This window comes from Biomphalaria glabrata, chromosome 12, assembly GCF_947242115.1.
Source record: "Biomphalaria glabrata chromosome 12, xgBioGlab47.1, whole genome shotgun sequence".
NCBI classification, from domain to species: domain Eukaryota; kingdom Metazoa; phylum Mollusca; class Gastropoda; family Planorbidae; genus Biomphalaria; species Biomphalaria glabrata.
The window spans coordinates 25,147,959-25,171,688 of NC_074722.1; the positions used below are offsets into that span (position 1 = coordinate 25,147,959).

At 41.4% G+C, this 23,730-nt stretch overlaps 1 protein-coding gene across 4 annotated transcripts in view; it reads left to right on the forward strand.

Moving 5' to 3' along the window:
- Positions 1 to 23,730, forward strand: part of LOC106071842 (mediator of RNA polymerase II transcription subunit 15-like) — a 128,475-nt gene that overhangs the window by 100,998 nt on the left and 3,747 nt on the right. For all 4 annotated transcript variants that reach the window (XM_056007140.1, XM_056007142.1, XM_056007143.1 and 1 more), the window contains one exon: positions 9,872 to 9,969. In XM_056007140.1, the coding sequence (XP_055863115.1) occupies positions 9,872 to 9,969 (98 nt within the window). The remainder of the gene's footprint in view (positions 1 to 9,871; positions 9,970 to 23,730) is intronic.

A 23,730-nucleotide genomic window follows, 5' to 3' on the forward strand; every position in this document is an offset into this window, starting at 1 on the left:
GTTGTAAATGTTCATCTATGTAAAACGCTCAAGTTGGACGATGCGCGAGTGAAAGATGTCAATGATGGAGGTGTAAACATAAATAGTATGATATTTACCCAACAAATAACATTATTTGCTTAAAATAAATTTCAAAACTTTTTATCCCAAGGTATGTAACAATAAAGAAAAACCGACAAAAAAAAATCGGCATTTTAGCTACTAATCTAATTCTCTGGTCTTCTGGTCATTTGTCGTCCCAGAATATGTATATACATATACATATATTACTTAAGATGCAAACTTTTTTTTTTCTCGATTTTTTCGAGAATCTTGTTGATGAAACAATTCAATTTTTTTTTTACTTCTGAGTGATAAAATGAACGTTACCATCTAACATATCGAATGGTTGGTTTTGATAAGTTTGCCATGCTGCTGATTTTACATTGGGGGTCAAAATATATACAATAACTACAGCATCTCTGCTTTTACTAAATTGTGATTTACTAATTAAAAAAAAAATATATAAAAAAAACTTATTACAAAATGTCACTTTGAAACCAATGTATTTTATTTTGTTAGATCTAAGACTTTGTTCTCGAAACAAGGCGGCAATTATTGTGAGACTTTTTGGATGGTTTTTATCAGTGTTCATTGAAAACAAGAAAGTATTGGTGATCTAAATGTCAGACAAAACACAACTGAGAATAGTGCGACATTTTGTCATTTGTTTTAATTTTTTTTTTTTTTTGAAGAACTTATTTGAAAGGTGCGTATGAAATTTTAATGATTTACAAACTTTTTGAAAGGTGCGTATGAAATCGAAATGAATAACGAATTTTTTGAAAGGTGCGTATGAAATCGGAATGAATAACAAGCTTTTTGAAAGGTGCGTATGAAATTTTAATGATATACAAACTTTTTGAAAGGTGCGTATGAAATCGGAATGAATAACAAACTTTTTGAAAGGTGCGTATGAAATTGGAATGAATAACAAACTTTTTGAAAGGTGCGTATGAAATTTTAATGATTAACGAATTTTTTGAAAGGTGCGTATGAAATTTTAATGATTAAAAAACTTTTTGAAAGGTGCGTATGAAATTTTAATGATTAACAAACTTTTTGAAAGGTGCGTATGAAATTGGAATGATTAACAAACTTTTTGAAAGGTGCGTATGAAATTGTAATGATTAACAAACTTTTTGAAAGTTGCGTATAAAATTGGAATGAATAACGAGCAGACAACTAAGTAGTCCACGCGCAATGATACACAATGCACATAAAAAAAAAAAGAACAACTGGCCCTTGATTGTACCTCTGAAAGATAAGTTCTACTTCAAGTGGAAAGAAATGTTTCGACTCACCTTGTGTAATGGACAACAACGCCGTCAGTGTCAGGGCGTATTTCTTCAAAGCCGCTTTCGAAAATGTGTTTCTCCGCATGACTGTTTAGTCTTTCTCAACGTGTCTGGCTGAACAAGTCTAGAGCAGCAATGAATCCTTTATGTAGCGATCAAAGCACTTAGTTCGAATACAATCACTTACGAAGGAGACACAAACTCCTTGAAAAGCACCAACTGTGAAATGATGGGGGTTAAATTTCAGGTTATTGGGTCAGTAGCCCGGTTGTGATTAAAGGTGAATCACTTAAACCCTTAATTAACTTTGTAGACTTCATGGCTAATCCACAAACACACTTTCAACCGACTTTTTAATCCATGGAGTAATTTTTGCTCAACTACAGCACTCTTGTCAACTGAGCCTATTGTGAGAGCGTATTGAAACATCTTGTTAACTCGCGCAGTAAAATTTCTTCTAATGGCATGGCTCGTTTAGGCTAATTTTGTTTGTATTGGTCTACGGCCATTAAATCATTAGCTGTCTCTCGCACGGTTCCTCTCTGTCATAGAAACAAATGAAATTTTTTTGTTCCTGCTATGTTCATAGCAAGTGATCACGCCTGTTAAAAAGTCATGATTTATTCTGTGCTCTCTTGGTGCCTACTTTTTTCTTTCACTTAAAGAGTGAGCAGTTTTAACTCCGTTCTTGTTTTTCATGCGGTCGTCTTGAGTGAGCGGTGGTCGTCATTCTCCACTGTGACACGAAGTACTCATCTACGGCAGCTCTGTCGCGCCCACAGACGACACACCACCTCCCCGCCATCGCCCACTCTCTACTGTCTCGTCTTTGTCACAGTTTGATGGAAAGTTGAACAAAGTCAATGAAATGTTTGTCATGGTCACAGTTTGATGGAAAGTTGAACAAAGTCAATGAAATGTTTGTCATGGTCACAGTTTGGTGTAAAGTTGAACAAAGTCATTGAAATGTTTGTCATGGTCACAGTTTGATGGAAAGTTGATCAAAGTCAATGAAATGTTTGTCCTCGTCAAAGTTTCGTGTAAAGTTGAACAAAGTCATTGAAATGTTTGTCATGGTCACAGTTTGATGGAAAGTTGAACAAAGTCAATGAAATGTTTGTCCTCGTCAAAGTTTCTTGTAAAGTTGAACAAAGTCATTGAAATGTTTGTCATGGTCACAGTTTGATGGAAAGTTGAACAAAGTCAATGAAATGTTTGTCATGGTCACAGTTTGGTGTAAAGTTGAACAAAGTCAATGAAATGTTTGTCATGGTCACAGTTTGATGGAAAGTTGAACAAAGTCAATGAAATGTTTGTCATGGTCACAGTTTGATGTAAAGTTGAACAAAGTCATTGAAATGTTTGTCATGGTCACAGTTTGATGGAAAGTTGAACAAAGTCAATGAAATGTTTGTCCTCGTCAAAGTTTCGTGTAAAGTTGAACAAAGTCATTGAAATGTTTGTCATGGTCACAGTTTGATGGAAAGTTGAACAAAGTCAATGAAATGTTTGTCCTCGTCAAAGTTTCTTGTAAAGTTGAACAAAGTCATTGAAATGTTTGTCATGGTCACAGTTTGATGGAAAGTTGAACAAAGTCAATGAAATGTTTGTCCTCGTCAAAGTTTCGTGTAAAGTTGAACAAAGTCAATGAAATGTTTGTTACAGTGGCGTTAATTCGATATTTTCATTGTTCGGTCGAGACGAACAATTCATTAGAGAAATCTGACAGCCCGGTTTGCGGAACACACTCTATGGACTGAAAGTAAGGGAAATGTTTTTAAAAATCTCTCTAGTAGTGTTGGGTCAGACTGTGTACATATTTTTGTCTTTTGCCAGTAAAATGTTTCGAATGTTCCTTCGGAGTTGAAGATAATCTTCTCAATAGTCCCAACCTATCGCAGGACTACGGGAGATGGCAGCGGGCAGAGTATGGTCCCGGGACCACCGAGACGACGGAATGACAGCCCAGCGCGCATCTCAGAGCCCAAACGTATCTTAGTGTATTGTATCTACATACAATGAGATGAAAACATATTCTAATGTTTGCTTGCATCTAGATACATGATACTGTCTCGTAATGCGCCAAGCGTGGTGCCAACGTGTTACCCTGACTGTGGGTATTAACTTTTCGTTGCGTCCATAAATCTCACAATTGATCAGATAGTATTCTCCTTATGGAGATTTTGATTCCGCCCAAGACTCTTAGTCTATACAAGACCTTAGACTCTTAACTCTACTTGGGACTCAAGTCACTCTACCATCACTGGAGTATCTCTAATGGTATTGGTTTTCTCAATAAAAAAATTAAGGAATAAAATTTATTTGATTTCTTAGTTGCGGAATTTTGTTTTTTAATTAACTAGCGTTAGCGAACGTATCGTTAGAATAATATAAATAACTCAAAGTTGTCACTATGGGTCCTCGCTTTGCTAAGCAAGGCTGGTTAAGATATTTTGAAATCGATGAACGCGAGAGTGAAATTAAATTACAATAGCGCTTTTTTTTTTTTTACAAAGCTTATATTTACTCCCTCTGTCTGTCTGGTAAAAAGTGTGTACAAATGATTTCTCTCACACCGAATCTCACATTCAGCTGAACATTTTGCACGGTTCTTTTTTTTACCTGACAATATAAGAATCAATTTAAAAAAAAAAAACTAACCAATTAGTTAATTAACTATTTGTAATTCATTATTTTGTTTGGTATTATTAACAAGGAAAAGAAGGCTTACTTGACAGATGTTGAATTAGTCAATTTGAGGATTCTTGAGCCTTAAGTGAACATTTTTTTATGCGTTAAAAAAAACGATCATGTAAACATTCACCAAGATGCCCCCTTCTTCCTTCCCTCCTTTCACAACTGGTCCAGACAAGTGATAGGTTCACTAAGTGTAAACTAAACAAAAACAATTGGAAAAAATATTTCTAATCGCACAGCTTTATTAAGTCTAGGTCAGTCGTGTACATAATGACATGACTGATCCAAACCAATTGATACAATTACACTTAAATATAAGCTTTGTTGTTGTTTTTTAATTATTTTAAAAAATGATTTTCTTGTTTTTTTCTTTTCCTTCTTTCTTGATTTTTGGTGCGGTAGACGTACGTCACGTGTGACCTATTTTGATAGCTCATGTTATTATAAAGAACACAAAAAGTCATTGGAAGCCTTCTAGTGTGGATACCAGAAACTATGAACAATGAACTAACCATAATCCTGTCTTGCTCCATTCATTGTATACCTCCGGAGTATGATCACACATATCTAATGAAGGAATATAGACATGCATGCTTTTCCAAGTGTCAACAATTAGTTGGTCATTTGTTATGTGATCTTCAGTAAAGTCCACATGTGTACTACTACTGCTCATTTAATCTTATTTTAAAAATGGTATATAAGTATATGTATCATGGGCGTAACCAGGAGGGAAAGTTGGGAGTCAGTTATAGAGATCGGGTCTCAATCAAAGAAATTTTATGCCGAACTTGGAGTCGACCCCTTAGTAAGATTGTGACAGAGCGTCGCATGAGGTTTGCGGGACATGTTCTCCGACAAAATGAATTACGCATAATAAGAGTTGCGATGACATGGAGGCCATTACGAGAAAAGCGCAAACAGGGACATCCTAGTACAACTTGGCGCCACACTTTCATGGTTGGAAGAGGCTTAGAGACATTGGCAGTGACAGATTTTTGTGGAAGCAGCTTACCGCCCAATGCGCCGATCGACGCGGGAGGATCTAAGGCAGTAAGCATAGCATATAAGGTTTTCAAAATAAAACTTTTAATAGCAGGATAATTCACTGTAGATACTTCAGAATATGTATTTTGTTGGCTTTCAATACCGGAAATAATGTTTGGGGGCGGGGCTCCGCCTGTAATCGGAGAGCTCACAGCGCTTCCTCAGACCCCCTTGCTGGCAATGGCTGGGAGTCAACAATTTTTTCACTAACTCCAGGAAGAACCTATTGTAGGGTACAATAAACGTCTTCCGAAAGAATGAAGGATCAGAATGTAATAAAGATTAATTATGTACACACACACACACATATATATATATTTGCCCTGGGGGGGAGACCCCCCCCCCCCGAAAAAAAATCCTGGTTACGCCCATGATATGCTTTGGGTGTCTTTAAACATAAATATTTTCGATAATAATGATAATAATTATTATTATTATTATCTTTATTATCTATAACGAAATTTGTGCATGTGTGATAAACGATACATATATGTGTGTGTTTCAGTGGAGAGGAAATAATTATTTGAATTTCTTTCATTACTTACCTTAGGATTCTTAGCACATATGTATAGGTCTCTTTAGTATTGTTTTAAAATTAGTGTATTTCAATCTATAAAAATAAAAAAGGTTTGAAAATGTAATTTAAAAAAAAAACAAAAGGCTTGCTTTCAAAAGACTAAAAGTAGTCATTGCTTGCTGCTATTTGTAGCACGTCTCATAATATGGGGAAAGTAGATTTTCAATAGCGCTTTAAATTTTTCAGATCCAAACTTGACAGACGGACAGACAGAGCACACAAAACTAATAGCGACTTTTCCTCTTTTGGAGACCGATGAAAAGACTCACACAAAAAAAAAAACAAAAAACCTGATAAGATAAAGTATAAGATCATAAAGATTTCTTAGATTTTGTTACCTTCAAACTATACAAACGGTTGGCCATAGTTGTCTTTGAGGTTGGAATTGTTGATCAAATCTCTTTGAAATAGGAAAAGATGACCATGTCTGTCTTAGAGGCAGGCATGTTTGACCTTATCTTAGAGGTAGATACTAACAAGGTCTTTCTTTCAAGCGAAATCTGTATCTGAATAGACGCCATCAAGTCGAAGATAAAGTTGACGGATATGTTTACAAGTTTGCTCAAAATCTGTTTTTCTGACTTGGTCATCCCTACATTCGACAATTGATGTATCGCCTGTATTACGCAATTGGACTTCTCTTTTTTCCCTATATCTGTTTCTCTTTCCCAATGTGTCTTGTCTCTCCCCCCCCCCCCCTTCCCTTCTCGGGCCAGTCACTTCTCTTAATTAAAATAAATGCATCCGACACAAGATCCTGTCAAAAAAACATTTTTTCAATTCAATGATTTTCTCCAGAGACAGACGTAAAGTAGTACAAGGTAACGGCTCGCCCTTGTGGTGGCGTGTGACTGGGTGGTGGCGTGTGACTGGGTGGTGGCGTGTGACTGGGTGGTGGCGTGTGACTGGGTGGTGGCGTGTGACTGGGTGGTGGCGTGTGACTGGGTGGTGGCGTGTGACTGGGTGGTGGCGTGTGACTGGGTGGTGGCGTGTGACTGGGTGGTGGCGTGTGACTGGGTGCTGGTGTCTGTGGGTGAGTCTGTGGGTTTGACGAAGCCGTGACTTTTGTGGAAGTCTTCGTTAACACAATAACGCTGTCTTCTCGTCCTCTTCAAAATAAATTAGACCCCGAACAAATCACGATGTTTTGTTGAAGTCATTTTTCCTAGCTGTTTTAGCGGTCCCCGTAAAAGGAAAAGTAGCCTGTCTGTCCGTCTGTCATGTTTAAACCTCAAAAACAGCAAGGGCTATGGTTGTTCTGTTTTCACCATATTTTGGCTACTTTTTGTCTTCCTGAAAGCGAACCGTTTTATTTTTAAAATGAATGATGTCTGCGTATGTAAGGGAGACTATAGTCTAACAGATAACACAAACTTTCTTGATAATATTCTTGGTTGTTGTGTTTTTTTTAATGACCCGCTCCTTTTTTTTTGGGGGGGGGGTGGTTTGGTTGTTGTTTTTTTCTATTTTTGTTAATATGTCTCTTAGCCCTAGGTAAGTGAATGGTGACAAAGGAATGACTTGGACTTTGCAATAGATCACCAATAGCGCTTGGCCAAACGTTAGATGATGTTCTTTGAGCTCATTCAATAGTTTGAAATTGTTTTAACTTTCTATGTTTAGATAATAGATTTACACCTAGGAACGTCGTAGAAAGAAAATTATAGGAGTGTCACGTAATGTACACGTCAGAGTCATGTGGTCTCTACAACTCTACCTAAACTGTGTTCAGGGCCAGACTTAGGCCACTGCAAATTATGCGGTCGCAGTGGGCCCCGCACTTTCATAGGCCTCGCGCTAATTCTAGATGTAAAATATTACATTTAAAACATTATAACTTATATATAATAACAGGTTTTACACATCTTCCTGATTTTCCAGGGGCTAGTGGAAATCTCTTGTAATTGCAATATAGACCAAAAAACTCTGGAAATCTCCTGAAATTAAAAATCTCCTGAAAAGTAGACAACATTGTCATTTTGGGGTGCCAATCCCGCGCGCGGTTAAAAAAAAAACGGCATTGTCAGCTTTCATTTAATAAACATTTATTGTAAAGACGAATGTATTTTCTAATACAAAATCATATTGTTGACATTATGCTTATTCCTACCGCGCAATCCGTTTCGCATAGGGCCCGCAATTGCTAGGACCGGCCCTGACTGTCTTCATGCATGTTACTAAGCCATAACGGACCAAACTAAAATAGTCTAGTGCCTTAAAGAAAATAATATTTCCAACTGGTATGACTAAATACAAATAGCACCAATGTTCATGTGAAACCAAAGTGTAAGTACAGCAAGGTACGTGCTGTCACAATGCTTCCAAATAATAAGATCATGAGTTTCAAAACGACAGGAATGGCTTTCACTACCGGTCTTCAAATTCTCAAATATCATTGAAGATTCGCACAGTCTCGCAGTCCTCAACGGTGATTGGATAGTTGTTCTAATCGAGTGAACTGTATGTCGAGGGTACTCTTTAGGGTAATAATTCACTGATCTCATTAGTGTCTGTGTGGACTGAGTGGGAGCTGATTAGGGGGATACTGCTCCGTGATACGCCTCGAGTGGGCGCTAGGAATAGTGCAGGGTGGCGTCTAAATGAGCCTCACTCTAATGCCGAGTTACTTTTGTTGACAGTTTTGTGGGCAAGTGTCACAAGAGAGAACCAGGTAGCTTACGTTGTAGCACTTCTTGTGCACACGTCCTACAGAGTGTCTGGTGTGACTCTTTTAACACTCAAACTAAGGTCAATGAAACACATGACCTTTACATCACCTGCCCTATAAAAGGTCTGAAAGGGGAACTTTAACTTTTTTAAGGTCAGCGTAACGCGTTTGATATTATTTACTTAAAATGTAAGAGCTTAGTATAAATATTTTAGTGGTACCTATCCAGTGAGTAAATAAGTGCAAGATCCAGGACTGTCGAGGATAGACTAGATCGTTACGGTCACTGCATCGTATTGCTTATTAGATTAAAATGAAGTTCTGGGTGGTTACGACTATGTCTGAGTATAGACCTTGTGAATTGATTAACGCCGGCAGCAATTAAATAGCTCTTCCCGATTCTCCAATCGTCTCTCTTTGATCTTCACTGTAGACAAGCGTGCAATTAACTTGCAAAGTTTTGTGGTCGCTTTTTGTGGAAGTATGATAAACATCTCTTAGGAGGGAATCTTTGCTTGAACAATGATATCAAACGATAGTCTTATGGGACTGGATCCTTCCACTGACCTGGGATTATCTATATCAAGCCACTCACCGGCTAGTCACGGGGAGTTAACTCACGCTCTTATGCACGTGCAGTTCAGGACCGTGAGCAGCTTGAATTAGATGAGTAATATTTGTTTCAAACATAATGCCAGGAATAAAGCCATTTTGTCATTCAGTTATTTTATTGAGTAGGTCTCATGTACCCTAGATAAGTTATTGGTCTTGACCCCTGCACATAAAAACAGGTCTTAAGGACACGACAATGTTGTTCTTCATTGGTATACTAATTATAATTTATCTAAATTGAATGACCTTATTATATTTTTACAGGCCATTCTTAATGCATTGATGTGCGTTTAAAGTGCATACATTTACATTTACATGTTTTTGTGCTTAAAAGTCCTACACTATTCTTTTGATACTTTTTTAAAAGTGTTAGTGAGCGATAGATTGACATGCTTGTTGATTATGAAACTTGGAAGAGTTGTTGGTTAGTCTCCTTCAGTCCTAAGAGGGTTTACTTTGTGGGTGTGTACGTGTGTCGGTGCCAGTATTTTGATCACGTGTCGTTAAAGGCAGCTAGATGTTCTACTTTAGATAGCCAAAGGTAGATTGATGGCATGACAATCTATGTAATAAGAACTGAGAAGGGGCGGGAGGGTGGTTGATACTAATAGTTGTTATTGTTGACATTTTTTTTCTTTTATGTTATTCCAGTCACATGACCTTTACACGTGACTTTGCTTGCCTTGGACACGTTGAGAGAAGATTAGATATGTAGATTACATCCGCTAACAGATCGAATTCTTTTTGTCAAACTGCCATAAAGCAATACCATCCCTTTGTCTATCCTACCAACAACCTAAAAGTCTATAGTACTTAAACTTGTTTACGATGCTATTAAATAATTAAAATAGATAGTATAGATTGTTACACATTTTTTACAATTTATATTTTTTACTTTCTAGACATTTGTATATCACTTCAATATATATATTTCAGATGCTACCGAATTTCTACAAAATGTCCAACAGAATCTTTCAGTCCATTTGTCCAACATGCCCAATAGATTTTGTTTGACTCAGTTACTGAGCTCCTGGGTAAGTAGAAAACATGTCAATATTAAGTTTAAGCTACTAAAAAATTCTTTTTAAACTACTGGAAGCATCTTTTAAAATCTACTTGAGACATCTTTTAGAAGTAGTGGAGACAAGACTCTAAAAGAAAGACTAAGCTTTGTCTACAGAAATTGAAAGTTAATCCCTTGCTGGCAGATGAATGTAGTTCAACCAACAAAGAAATACGAATGAAAATAAAGTCGGCAAAAGAACAATGGATCAGTGATCAGTGCACCACAATCGACAGCAGCTTTAAAGTTGGCAATAGCGGAAGAAAACAAATATGAATCATTAAAAGCTTAAACCAGCACAATACAAGCGAAAAACCGAAAAACCGCAGTGGTTGAAAACTACGATGGAACTCTTCTGACTGAAGAAGCGGGTATGCTTAGAAGGTGAACCGAATATTGCAAAGATCTGTATAACTTTGAGCGCGGCGTTCCAGTACCACCTCATCGTGGTCGCCGCGTGAACACTCCGCTCTCAGGGAGTGGCCAAGGGTACTGGTTGCTTGCCGCTGATGAATGAGCAGCCGGCAAGTGTAAAAGGAATTCAAAGGGGTTATGTCCAGCCCCCCCCCCTGTGGGGCCCCGGGGCAACGGTTAGTAAGAGACCACGGGTTCTCCGAAAAGCGGATAGCGCTGGACACCAACTCGAGGGTTGGTCGGGTTCTCCTGGGACTCGGCTGATTCGCGGGTCTCTCTTTGGGCAAAGACTGGACTGACTGGCGCGGCCTTAGCGGGCTGCGTCGGGCGGACCGGTTGGCGTCCACGAGCTAGGCTCTATCTAGCACGTTCCCTGGCGCGCTAGTGGAGGAATCCGCCGCGACCAATGGCGACTCTGACACTGGGAATATCGAGAAACGCGCGCCACCCCACTCCTGCCTTGCAGGAAACTTATATGCCAATCTGTGGCGGTGATTGCTTGGGCAGGTCTCTGCCTTGCCCTTAGTGGCGACATAAGTATAGGCCATGCACGCTGCTGCATTAGAGCAGTAACTAAGGCCGCCAACGGCCTTAACCATACAACCATGATTGACACAGACACAGTAAAAAGCGGGCACGAGCAGACCCGAACAGGCTCCGTGCGCCGGGTAGTGGGCGTCAGGCCTGGACACGAAAAGTCAGCTACTAGTCGCCCCGCGACCTCGATGAGGGGGAATTTGTCAGGTCGTGAAAAGTTAGCTAAAATTCCTCCACCTAAGTCCTCTTCTCAACGAACACTGCATTCGTACCTCCTTCGGAGGTCCGATTCGAATAAGGTTGATGGAAGTCTGCCACAACCTCCTGCGGACCTAGATACACCGCAGGCAAATATGACTGGAAGTGAAATAGTGACGGGAGCCTCCGGCCCCCAAACAACCCAAATTGACACTAGTGGGATCCAACCCACTTCAGGGACTAAGCCCATAAACACAAGGTCCCTCCTGATCTTACAAATTAACATCTGCGGGGTCATCCCAAAGGTGTTAGAGCTCTCAAAACTCCTCCACGAGAGGGCAATAGACGTGGCTTTACTACAAGAGACACTAACTGGCAAACGCAATGCCAGTATCACCGGTTATACTGCATTTAAGTGCAAATGCACAGACTGCCGGGGGCTCATTACTTATGTACGCAACAATCTGGTTGCTACACAAGTCCCCGGTCCACGAGTGCATGGGCGTACCGACGCCATCACCCTCGAGATACATAAATTAGGGCGCAAACTCACGGTAACTAATCTGTATAACCCCCCCAAGCATGAAATTAGTCTCGAATATGACTGTACTAATATCAATACTCACAATGTCATCGCAGGAGACTTTAATGCTAAGTCTCAGCAGTGGGGCTATGATTCAACCGACTCATCGGGACATAAAATTCATGAACTTCTAAATAATTCTAATTTGTTCTGTCTGCAAAATAAACATACTCCCCCAACTCTATACCATACCGGAAATGGCAGCCAATCTAGACCAGACCTTACTCTAATCACAGCTAATCTAGAATCACATACTCAGTTTCAAGTCCTAGATGACATTGGAAGTGACCATAGACCCATATTAGTCACAATTGCCCTCTCAGAGGCCAGTGGTGTAACCCCAAAAGCCCCGCGTAGATGGAGTTACACCAAGGCGAACTGGCCAGCCTACGAGGCAGCAGTCAACACTGCCCTTATGAATATTGCAGTGGAGGATAGGGACGTTGACATCATATACGGCGAATTAACAGCAGCTATGTTGGGTGCGGCCAAGAGGTTTGTCCCGCGGACTTATCCTGGCGTAAGGCAGAAACGCGTGTGGTCTCAGGAATTGAATAAGCTGGTCCTGAGACGTAAGCGAGCCCGGAGGCTTGCTGAACGGAAGGGTACCCCTGAAATCCGGCGGGAGTACAATCGGCTCTGCAGAGCCACGAGTGAACTGGCCCGACGCGTCCGGTCGGACCATTGGAACGCTGCCTGCGCCGGGATGGATCTTCGGGATACCTCGAAAGCCTGGCGTCTTCTGCGAAACCTAGAGGCCAAAGACACAGCGCGAACGGCTGCCCCTCTATTGTCACCCGGAGGGCCGGTCTCGACGGTAACCAAAATGGCCGGCTTGCTGAATCGACATTTTGCTAAAATCAGCAAGCCCGAAAAGAAGTCTGCCACGTCCAAAGCCCTCAACAAAGAACGTAAGAGGCTCGAGAGGGAGCCAGATGAGCCGGAAAGCCAATCAACGTGCAACGCGCCCTTCTGTTGTGCTGAGCTGGATAGAGCGATAGCTAAGTGCAAAAATCGAAAAGCTCCGGGGCCAGACAAGGTTACCCCCGAGATGGTAAAACACCTTGGGGGCATTGCGAGAGATAAACTCCTGGAGTTTATGAATCGAACCTGGGCAGAGTCCAGACTGCCCGGGGCCTGGAAGAGTGCTGTCATTGTGCCAGTCCTTAAGAAGGGAAAAGACGCGACTAACGTGGAGTCCTACAGACCCATTTCACTAACCTCAACCCTTGGCAAAGTTGCTGAGCGAATGGTTAACGAGCGGCTAGTTTGGTGCTTTGAGAGTGCCGGTATCCTGGCGCCAGAACAGGCCGGCTTTAGGGCAGGCTTGAGCCCGATCGACCAGGTCACGACATTCGCACAGGAGGTGGCCGACGGGTTCCAGAGGTCCGAGAGCACATACGCGGTGTTCATAGACCTAAAACAGGCCTACGATCGTGTGTGGAAGCAAGGCCTCTATCTTAAGCTAAGAGCTATGGGTGTGCGGGGCAAGATATACAATTGGATACAATCCTTTCTGTCAGGGAGGAGCACACGTACAAAATACCAGCACTCCCTTAGCAAGCCAAAACGACAACTTAATGGCCTGCCTCAGGGCTCTGCCCTGTCCTGTACACTTTTCATAGCCTTTCTTAATGATTTGCCCAGCTCACTACGGTCCAAAAAACTGCTATATGCTGACGATATTGTCCTCTGGTCAACCGGGAAGAAAGCCGACCAAATTCAGGCGGCACTTCAAGCAGACCTCCATACCATCTCCTCGTATTGCGACAAATGGCAGATTCAGATAAACGTTGCCAAAACGACCTGGTCCCTGTTCAGCCTAGGAATCGACATCCTTAAGGCTCCATTCGAGCTTCAACTCGGTGGGCTGCGACTCCAGCGTGAAAATACGCCAAAATATCTAGGGGTGACCCTAGATAGAAAACTGTCAATGCTCCAGCACGTCCAGGAAGTTGAACGAAAAGCCTCGGAGAAGTTAGCGTTATTAAGAAAGCTGGCCAGCACAAAGTGGGGTGCCAAAGCTGACATGCTACGCACATTGTATCTAGGGGCAGTCAGATCACAAATCGAATACAGCTATACAGTTCAAGTATACGCTAGTAAAACTGCCCTCGAATCACTCGACCTGGTACAAGCACAGGCTCTACGGTTCATTTGTGGCACCTTTAGGACAAGCCCAACAAACGCTGCTGAAATATTTACAAACGTGGCACCCTTACATCTTAGGAGGGAGAGGGCAGTACTTACGGCCTACGAGCGCTATAAAAGGGGCGACTCTAGGCTACCCACCTCAATTTTAGTGTGACAGTGGAGAGAGAGGAACCGCATTAAAATGCGATCGTTCCTACATATAGCGGCCAATTTGTCAAATATAGCTGGACTCTCCACTGATAGAATCCCTATTAGGAGAATTAGTACGTGCCCTCCGTGGAGATTGCCGGCCCCACAAATAAACCTGTCCCTGTTAGGGCAAGAGGGAGCCACCAAAGGCGATTAACACCTGCCATTCTCCAAAATTTGGCATCCATAACTATAAAATCTTACCCATCAGATGCCATATTCTGTTATACCGATGGGTCGGTAATGAGGGACCCCGATAGATCGGGGTATGGGGCCCTTATTGTCTACCCCGACCGGACTGAACCAGATAGGCTCTCTGGTCCATGCGGCTACGCTGCATGCTCCATGGATGCCGAACTTACAGGGATAACTAGGGCGTTCGGGGCCATTAGGGCCCGAATGCTCCAACGCGAGACTAGCGCCACTACGGTGGTGTTGGTCACTGACTCTCGCTCCAGTCTCCTAGTTATGGGTGGCGGCGGGGGAGGGTCGCCCGTAATAGAAGAGGCAATCGGCGCCGCAGATAACATCCGCCGAGCTATTGGAGCTGTCGTTTATATGCAGTGGGCGCCTTCACATTGCGGCGTGAGGGGCAATGAAACGGCAGACGCCCTCGCAAGGGAGGGTGCAATGGCAGCCACACACCTCGAAGCACCAAGCACGTACTTACAAGCAACGGCACAAATCCGAGCACTCATTCATGAGAAGTGGTTAAAGTCCTGGGAGGAATCCGACAGAGCACGTGGTGTCTGGCAGCGCATGCGTCACCCAGATCGCGACGATCCATGGTGGCGACTGAGGAGGTCAGAGCAGTCAATAGTTGCGCAGTGCAGGACGGAACATTGTCCTATTGGGGCATACTTTGCCCGGTTCCGCACTAACTTTGACTCCCGATGCCGTCACTGTGGAGAGAGCGTCGAAACAGTGTCGCATGTCTTGTACGAGTGTCCCCAGCTCCGCGAGCTAAGGGGGGACTTGCCTGTGCAGTCACTCGACTTGTATGGTAGCTATGAGGCACTACGCCGGACGGCTAAGTTTCTTGCCAGAGCACTACAGGAGGACTAGTCCTTCCTGCTCTGATTTTTCAATAGGAGTTCATCTCAGGTATAACTTTGAGATAAATCCCAACTACAATATAATCATTAAAACACCTTGGGACAACTTTTCGAGGCTCCATTCTAAGTCAGAAGTAGAGGAAGCAGTAATAAATTGTCCTACTCATGCTTCCTGTTTGTAAACTTACGTTGTTTGCGAACATGAGTAGGTTTACTCATTGTTGTTCCCAGGTCGTTGGATTGGAGATGTCAATAACTAGTACAACTAAACTCATGCAGGCGGAGTAGAGTCTTACTCTTGAGGAACTGTATGAACTTCTTTTGTGAACAGAAAACTCACTACACATTTCATGGACACAGATTCAACTTGAGATGGGATATCAATCTAGAAGTAATACTATCAGATGGTATTTGAAACAAATTTTTACTCAATACAAAACCACGTCATTACTCTCTGGCGTCTCGGTCTCTTGTTCCACTCTCACTCACGTGACTACTTAACATAAACTATGACAAACCAGCTCATGGTTTCATCATGCTACACTAGTGGTTTTCAAACGTTTTGACCCCGGGACTTCCATATACAGTCACAATTAGTCCACGTCCAAGTGAAAAAAGCTAGACTTTTTTTTTTTAAGCCAGAATTTGTTCAACCATTGGTTTAAGTTCCTCGTTTGTGGATATTTCAGCAAGGCGCTCCTGTATTAGAATGGATTTATCTGTGATTGGGATCCGAGTTTGTCCCAGTTGGGAATATCCAAGTGAAGAAAGTTTTAAAATCTTTAGTTTGTAATAGACACATTGAACAGTAGTGAGGGGCGAGTTGATTAGTATTCCGATTATCCGATCGGATCAACTGGCATTTAGCGAAGAAGTGATTTTAATTGTTTAAATTGTCATCTTTCTGCTGACCCCAACGGTCATCACTGACCCCCCTTCCCCGTAGGTCCTCTGACCATATTTTGTCAACCAATGTTCTACATATCTACACGATCCCAAAACAGAACCACCCCCCCCCCCATTACTCGTCAAAAGCTTAGAAACACACACACGTAAACTCTTATAGATTCATGATCATTAACTTATTAATTTTAATTCTTTAGTATTTTTCTATCTTTGCTCGTGTACAAGTCTTTATTGTATACAAATCTAAAAGTTTACTTTTGGTTTTTCTAGTCTGGTTTGCATAACAACGTAGTCACATCGCTATTTGTGTCTCATGCTGGTCTACATATCTCTCTAGTTAGTTGTATGGTACAATGGACCATATAGCAGTGTAAGCGTCTTTTGTGAATTTCTTTTCATTTAGGGAGTAAGGCTCTATGAAAGCTCATTATGCATGGCCATGTTGGTCACGTTTGTACTGCTGGTTCAGGCCATTCCCATTCAGCAATCCTTGTCTCTCATTGGACTTGATGTAGTTCACAAGACCCACTGGAGTCCAGTCATGTTTTCACAATGTCTCTCTTTGTTTCCCGTTTTTGACTTTTCTCGTGTCCCAGAGGGCAACATGAATACAAATCAGCTGACGTCACAATAAGATAACGTTAAAACAGAAATCAAAATAACTTTTGAACAATTAATGACTTTCAAGTGTTGAGAGTTGTTCACTAGAATGGCATTGTTTGCATCTTATCTTAGTTCCATGTTTGTTTTTGTTTTTTATGTATTTGGTAATACGGTCTACGTGGTAGATTTAGTACTTTGTGGTTAAATGGTATAGAGATGAGTTTTTGTTTTCTCTCTTGTTCCTATCCGGCAGGCTGCGTGTCCGTGTTTCATGTTTTCTTGCCTTTTCTTCTCTTCCTCTAGAAACACTGCGCAGAGAACAGTTCGGTCTGTCTCAGTTCGGTCTTTCTCAGTTCGGCTTGTCTCAGTTCGGCTTGTCTCAGTTCGGCTTGTCTCAGTTCGGCTAGTCTCAGTTCGGCTAGTCTCAGTTCGGCTAGTCTCAGTTCGGTCTGTCTCAGTTCGGTCTGTCTCAGTTCGGCTAGTCTCAGTTCGGTCTGTCTCAGTTCGGTCTGTCTCAGTTTGGTCTGTCTCAGTTCCGCTTGTCTCAGTTCGGCTTGTCTCAGTTCGGTCTGTCTCAGTTCGGCTTGTCTCAGTTCGGCCTGTTACAGTTCGGCTTGTTACAGTTCGACCTGTCTCCATGATTACTTAGCCCCCTCAGCAAATTGAAACATTTCGTTCGTTGTCTTTAAAGATCAAGTGTTCTTCCAGCAGAGACCGCCTCAGCTGTACGCGGACCTTTAGGCGAGTGTGATGATGACATGAAATGACAAGTCAAAAATATTTTTCTCAATCTCCCCCTCTCCCCAATAGCCCCTCTCATAATGGCCACCTCAGTTTCAGATGTTGTTGACTCTCTAGCAGTTTGTCCTGAGAACCTGTGTGGATCGGGCGAAAAAGTTTGTATTGTTAATGTGTCACATGATTCTTTTTACATTGCATTCAGACTTTAACACTGACAAGCGTGGTCCTGAAGTTCGTTTCTTTAGTTCCACGACTGCCTCGCCTTGTGTTGATGTTCTAAATGTTTGTTTGAAATGATTGTTTCATTTCTAGTGACATTTACGCTTGGATTCTTTTTACAGAAAGATTCATTTTTTATGAGCGTGGTTTGAACTATTTTCGCCCTCCCCGCCCCCTCCTAGACCACTTATATGTAACTGTCACTGTGTGATTTTATATGTTATGAATGTGGCTGTGGTTATTAATGTAGGCGTGGTGGTGACATTGGGTTCTTGTTACAAATCACTGAATAATGAAATGACGCTAATTGTAGCAGATACAATAAATTTAATATAACACCACATAGTGAATACACCATACAATTCGACCCAGGAATGGTCAGTATTAATCCAACAGTAATATACGAATATCACAACTTAGTACTTATTCTAGAACCAACTACTTTAAACATCTAACTCTACTGCTTATATCTTAAGTGACTCAATACAAGTGCTTGCTACAAGATCTCTATGTGGACTGACTGCCTTTAACTCTCTGGTTCACCTAAGGTCAAAAGTGTTCACCTTAGTGCAACATGGGTTGTGAATAAGATTCACAATATGGAACTAACATATACAATACAGAATTAGGGTTTCTACTCTATGGCACCAACTTTGAGGTGGTGACAGTAACCAAATTGTTTTGTTTTATTTTTATATTTTTAAACGTTAGTAATATGTTGCTGTTGTTTGTTTGTTTTTTGTTCCTGAACCTGGACCTAAACCCAAACTGTGTGACTTGTGCTCTCACTGCCATATGACGTGGGGAGGATGCAGAGGTGTACCTAGGCTGTGCTTCGTCTCAAGTGTACTGTCTCGACACACCGCAACAACAGTCTCTCAGTTCCCTACACGTGTGTGTGTGTGTGTGTAAAGTACGTGCCAGAGATGCACAGATCTGCCAAATTGGCAACTTTTTCAGAAGGGAAAAAAAAACAGCGATTCACGCAAGAAATAAATCTCTGAATTGTTCCTCTCCGTGCTTGGTCCATTGGAGAGATGTCAACAAGCCAGTCACTTGCTGGACTCGTTGGTTACAGAATGTTGGAAACAAACTGTTCGGACGCGTATCATTCATTCTGATCTGCCCCGAGTTTAGGATAGGTCTTCTGTACAAGTACGTTGAGTTACTAACTCTAGCCTGCTAAGTGGCAGGACTAGGCGCTGCAAGAACCATGATAAATGTACTTCTTGAAGCGACCTGCCAGAACGAGGCATATCTCCCTTGATGCTAGAAGTTTTCAACGGAAATTTGAGAAGACGACATTGTTGCAATACGTTGGTGACGAGGGTCACATGAGAAGTTCACACGTGCAACTTTATTGTTGTAGAAAAGAGTCAATAGATAAACTAGTAGATCTATGTACGTGTTTTCTCGATGTGCTTTTGAACCTAGCAATGGAGCTGATTGGAAGAATGATTTAGTGTCCACGTGTTCACATATTTCTCTTGATCTTAGTCTCTTGTGCACCAAGAACTGACTGAAAACAAAAGTATCTGGGTATTCCTCCAGCTTTTATGGAGGCCTAACTGATCATTGTGTGTGAAGTCTATCAATTGTTCGACAACCGAACCGAATATTCCCCTGACACATATTTCATCTTTTCCCCTACAGGAGGCCAGGCCACGACAAAGAAGTGATATGTTTGTTTAACTTTGTAGGATTCACCTGTCAAGCGTTACGTCTTTCATTAGTTAGTGTTATTCTTGTCATAGCGCTAATAAATGTAGGGGGGAAAAAAGTCAGTGGTAAAAATATAACTTGCTGACCTCTGAGTGCTAGTAACTTTTCTGGGGTCATTCTTGGGCATCTTTTCCTGAACATTTTCACCAGTTTAATATTCCAAGTTGGCGACTAGGTACCGGAAGTTGGGATAATGGCGCCGGATGACTTCCAGCTTTGTCAACGATGCCATTAGTCAAATGATTTTGTCCTGCACTGGCTCAACTTTCATAGAAAAAAAAGAAGTCAGAACTGGACTAGACATATTTTTTTTTACAACTCACTCTGTCTGGTAAAAAGTTTGTATACACGTTATTTCTCCGACACCCAATCTCGTTAATTAAGTATTGGTAATGAATTATTTTGTTTGGTACCTCCAACAAGGGAAAGAAATTATATATTTCATTGAAGTGGCGGTATAAGCTGAATTAGTCCCCTTTATAGGTCGCCGCTTTAAAGTAAGTTTAAAACAAACAATACAATACATAACTATACAATTTTCTTTGGTCATAAGCACCTTATTATCAGAGTAGTTAGTATATTGACTTGTGGAGTTGTGAGCTATGTGTTTGAATTCAGCTCGTTAAATTCCCACAGTTAACCCTTTCCCCCCAAATCTAATCGTTAACTTCTTCCACATCACGACCATCCACCGGACCCCACAGACTCATACAGGAAATGAATGATGTAGCTTTTAATTATAGGAATACTTTGTAGACGAAACCTTGTTATGGAATAACATTCAAAAGACTGTCTATTGGTGTCTAGAAGTCCACAGTCAGAAAGTTTGAAGTTCAATTCCTGAATGAGTTCCACAGCTCATTAGGGCCTGGCTCTTGCACAGCCTAATAGCCTAGGCAGCCAACACACCGACCAATCGACTCTGAGAGGAGCCCCCACTTTGCGAGTACTGTGACTCTCGCCTCACCGTGGAACATATCCTCGTTGATTGCCCCAGATACCAGGATGTCAGGGCGAAATATTTTAGAGCCACTAATCTAAAAACACTATTTAATAATGTCGACCCTGGGAAGGTACTGGGCTTTATTCGGGAAGTGGGGCTATCTACGAAGATCTGATTTCTGAATTTGTGAACATGCACTATTTACATTAGATTTTTACCAAATATTTAAATTTTTACTACCTTTACTATTTTAACTGTGAATAGACCTTGATTTTAATTATATGACTGTATAGAATCTGGCCCTTGTTGTTTAGAGAGAGAGTAGTCCTTAAGGGACTGCAGGCACGACATGGCCTAAATTGTGCCGATGTGCCTCAAATCCAAAAATCCAATCCAATCCAATCGACTCTACTTCTACCAACTATTGAACTCCCTACTGCGGGAGTTTGTGTCACGGATAAACTCTCGGGCTCCTGTGGGTCAGTCACATTCAAAGTGATAACATCGAAAAGAACAAAAAGCAGACCATAAGTACATTGACAGTTTTGTAGAAACTAATAAGAGTCCCTAAATATACGTGTTAATTAGACGTGTTATATATATATATGTTTGCATTACCATTTGGGCATTCAGGTCAGCTAATGCAGCACTGGTGATCAAAAACCGTAATAGTAAAAGCCAGCGATAAAAGAAGTAACAAAAAAGGGAAAACAGATCTGACTATAGAAATAGACAAATCGGAATGTTGAGAGCGTATTAAACAATATTGGATCTAGTGACGACCCCGAGATTTTATGAATCAGATATAACTATTGATCAAAACCAGTTTCTTTTTTTTTTTTTTTCATCTTGTTTTTAAAATAGTTTATACCTTTTTGCATACTTTGTGCGAGTGTTGTAAAACTAAAAGAAAAGGTTGTATTTGTATTGTACACGGTGAAGACGATACGGAAAGGAATTTTAGCTCAGACCTTTGGTTTGGAGGCCTCTCGTGCTGACAGAAGCCTCTCGTGCTGACAGAAGCCTTATCCTAGTCTAATGATTCATTTGATAGTGTGACTTGTGTGTGGAAGTGCAGACTTTTACCTCTCTGTGAACGAAGTGCAGTTAGTAAGTACAGGAATAGTTGACCTCATGGATTACACGACAAGTGAAGGTAGACAACCGAATCAAAGTTCAAAGGAACTCTTGAGATATGGCTTCTTTAGGAGTCTTACGTAAAGCGTTCTATTTTTAACTTTAATTTAGTAACGGAACTCCGTAAAGTTGTTTTGGTGAAAAAAAGTGAAGCATTTGAAATATTTCTGTGGAGAAGTTTAAAAATTAAGTTGTAGGTTTCTGTCACGTGGTTAATGCTCTATAATGCCACGTGGTTAATGCTCTTTGATGTCACGTAGTTAATGCTGTTTAATGCCATATGGTCAGTGCTCTTTGATGCCAAATGGTCAATGCTCTTTAATGCCACATGGTCAGTGCTCTTTAATGCCTCATGGTTAATGCTCTTTAATGCCAAATGGTTAATGCTGAGATAAAAGTATGTTATGTATAGGCTATAAGTGATGGGAACTAGAATCCTTAATGTGCTATAGACAGGTTTGGGACTGTCATGTTCACGTGCTATCATCATTGCCTAATAGTTACCGCTGTCATCTCTAGGTTTTTTTTAACGAAGACAGTTCGGAGTAGAATAAACAGGAACATACATTGTTATAATATAATACAATGATCTGTTACCAATTTTTACATAAACGTCTGCTCTGTATTTGTCCGGTGAGAAGATCCTTGAATTAGTTCTTTGTATCGGAACTAGTACAACGGCTACATTTAGATATTGCAATGTATAGATAGAATAGATGGGCGTTTTTATCAAACTAATATCTTTCTTTTTTTTATTTTTAGACCAATAAATCGCGTCAATGTTTGTTAACAAAAATAGGGAAAGGTTTGGACGAGGAATGGGCGGTCAAAAGCAAAGACAAAAGAGAGAGAGAGGCGTTTTTCTTAGTAAGCAAAGGTGTGAGGAGACATATGTCACGTCACATGTCTGTAGGAAGGGGCAACGAGCTCTTGGTCTCCACAGGCCGTGACCTCGCAGGTCAGTGTTGAGGCCTTCTGTAATGATTGGTCTCGATTCAATGCTGTGGTAGCTTGTAAGTTGATAGTGCGACATTTTGCACCTGGCGGAACTTGTTGAAGTTGAAATGTTTGCTGGCGCTTAGCTGGACAGAAGGCAGCTTTTTTACGTGGCTGGGTTTTTTTCATACGAGGTAGTTTAAAGTCAAGTGTGTACTGTATTTGACGCTATATTCACCCCCCCCCCCCCAAATAGTGAACCCTGTAATTGAAGACTCCGATATTGTCTGTACATTTTGGGGGTAATTTTAGCGCAGCCTGTTCTAGTATTTGGTTTAGAAAGGGGAAAAACATACGCAGCGATGCCTGCGATCTATATATATAGAACTGTAAATACAATTGTCTGCGTCATTTCTTCTCTCAGGTGTTAGCAATGTCTTGTCCCATCCACCCTAACCCCGCTGTGAAGTTATGTTCAACTAACAAGCCTCCTTGTGAGACCCATTGTCTTAACGGTAGAGCAGCGAAAAAACTTTTTTTTTTCTTTTCGTCATCTTTTGTTGTTTTTGTCCCCCCCCCCCGGAAAAAAAAAGCCTGTTCCTCCCTCTCCCCTGCACAAAAACAGACCGGGGGTTGGGGGGGGGGGGTAGATTTTGGCTCAGGACTTGCATACTGTGCAAAATCTAATTGCTGTAGGATGGCATTGTGCGCGTGCCATCTTCCTCCTCACAGTCAGTGTATGTGCCGCGCCTGGCCGCTGTTCGATGTGCAGCAGGGAGAGGGCGCCTCATGTACCTGGGGTGGAAGGGTGAATGCTGTGGGAGGCGGAAAGAAAGGACAAGTGGAGGAGAGAGAACCATGAATTGTTACCTGCTCCCGAGTAGAGCTCACTGCAGTACCAGAGAACGAAAAAAACTAAACTCTTATAGGATGTAACGATTTCTTCTCCCCTCCCCCCGTCTGTGGGAGGGGGGCGGCATCTTTCTAACAGACTCCCTAGCTAGTCTCTTTTGTTACATGTAAATAAGACCCACTAAAGAGTTACTACTTGGACTCGTTACACGCTGCATGGGTTACCCGTTCATGTACTGAAGAGTGACGCTTAGAGCATTCAAAGTTACATCCCCCCCCCTCCCCTCCGACCCGTTCATATTACTCAATACCTGAACTTTGTGACTCATTCTTACAAGATTCACTTTTGAATGTTATGTTTGAATTGATGACCAGATAGAAGAACAGCGGCTTTTACTCTTGTCTAGTTGGTCTGACCATCTCTCCGGTTGAAAATTACAAACTAAAAACGCTATTGAAAATACGATTTGACCATATTTTATAGCGCGCTAAAAAATAGATGCATCCACTTAGGATGTTCTGATAACGAACCCATTTTATTTT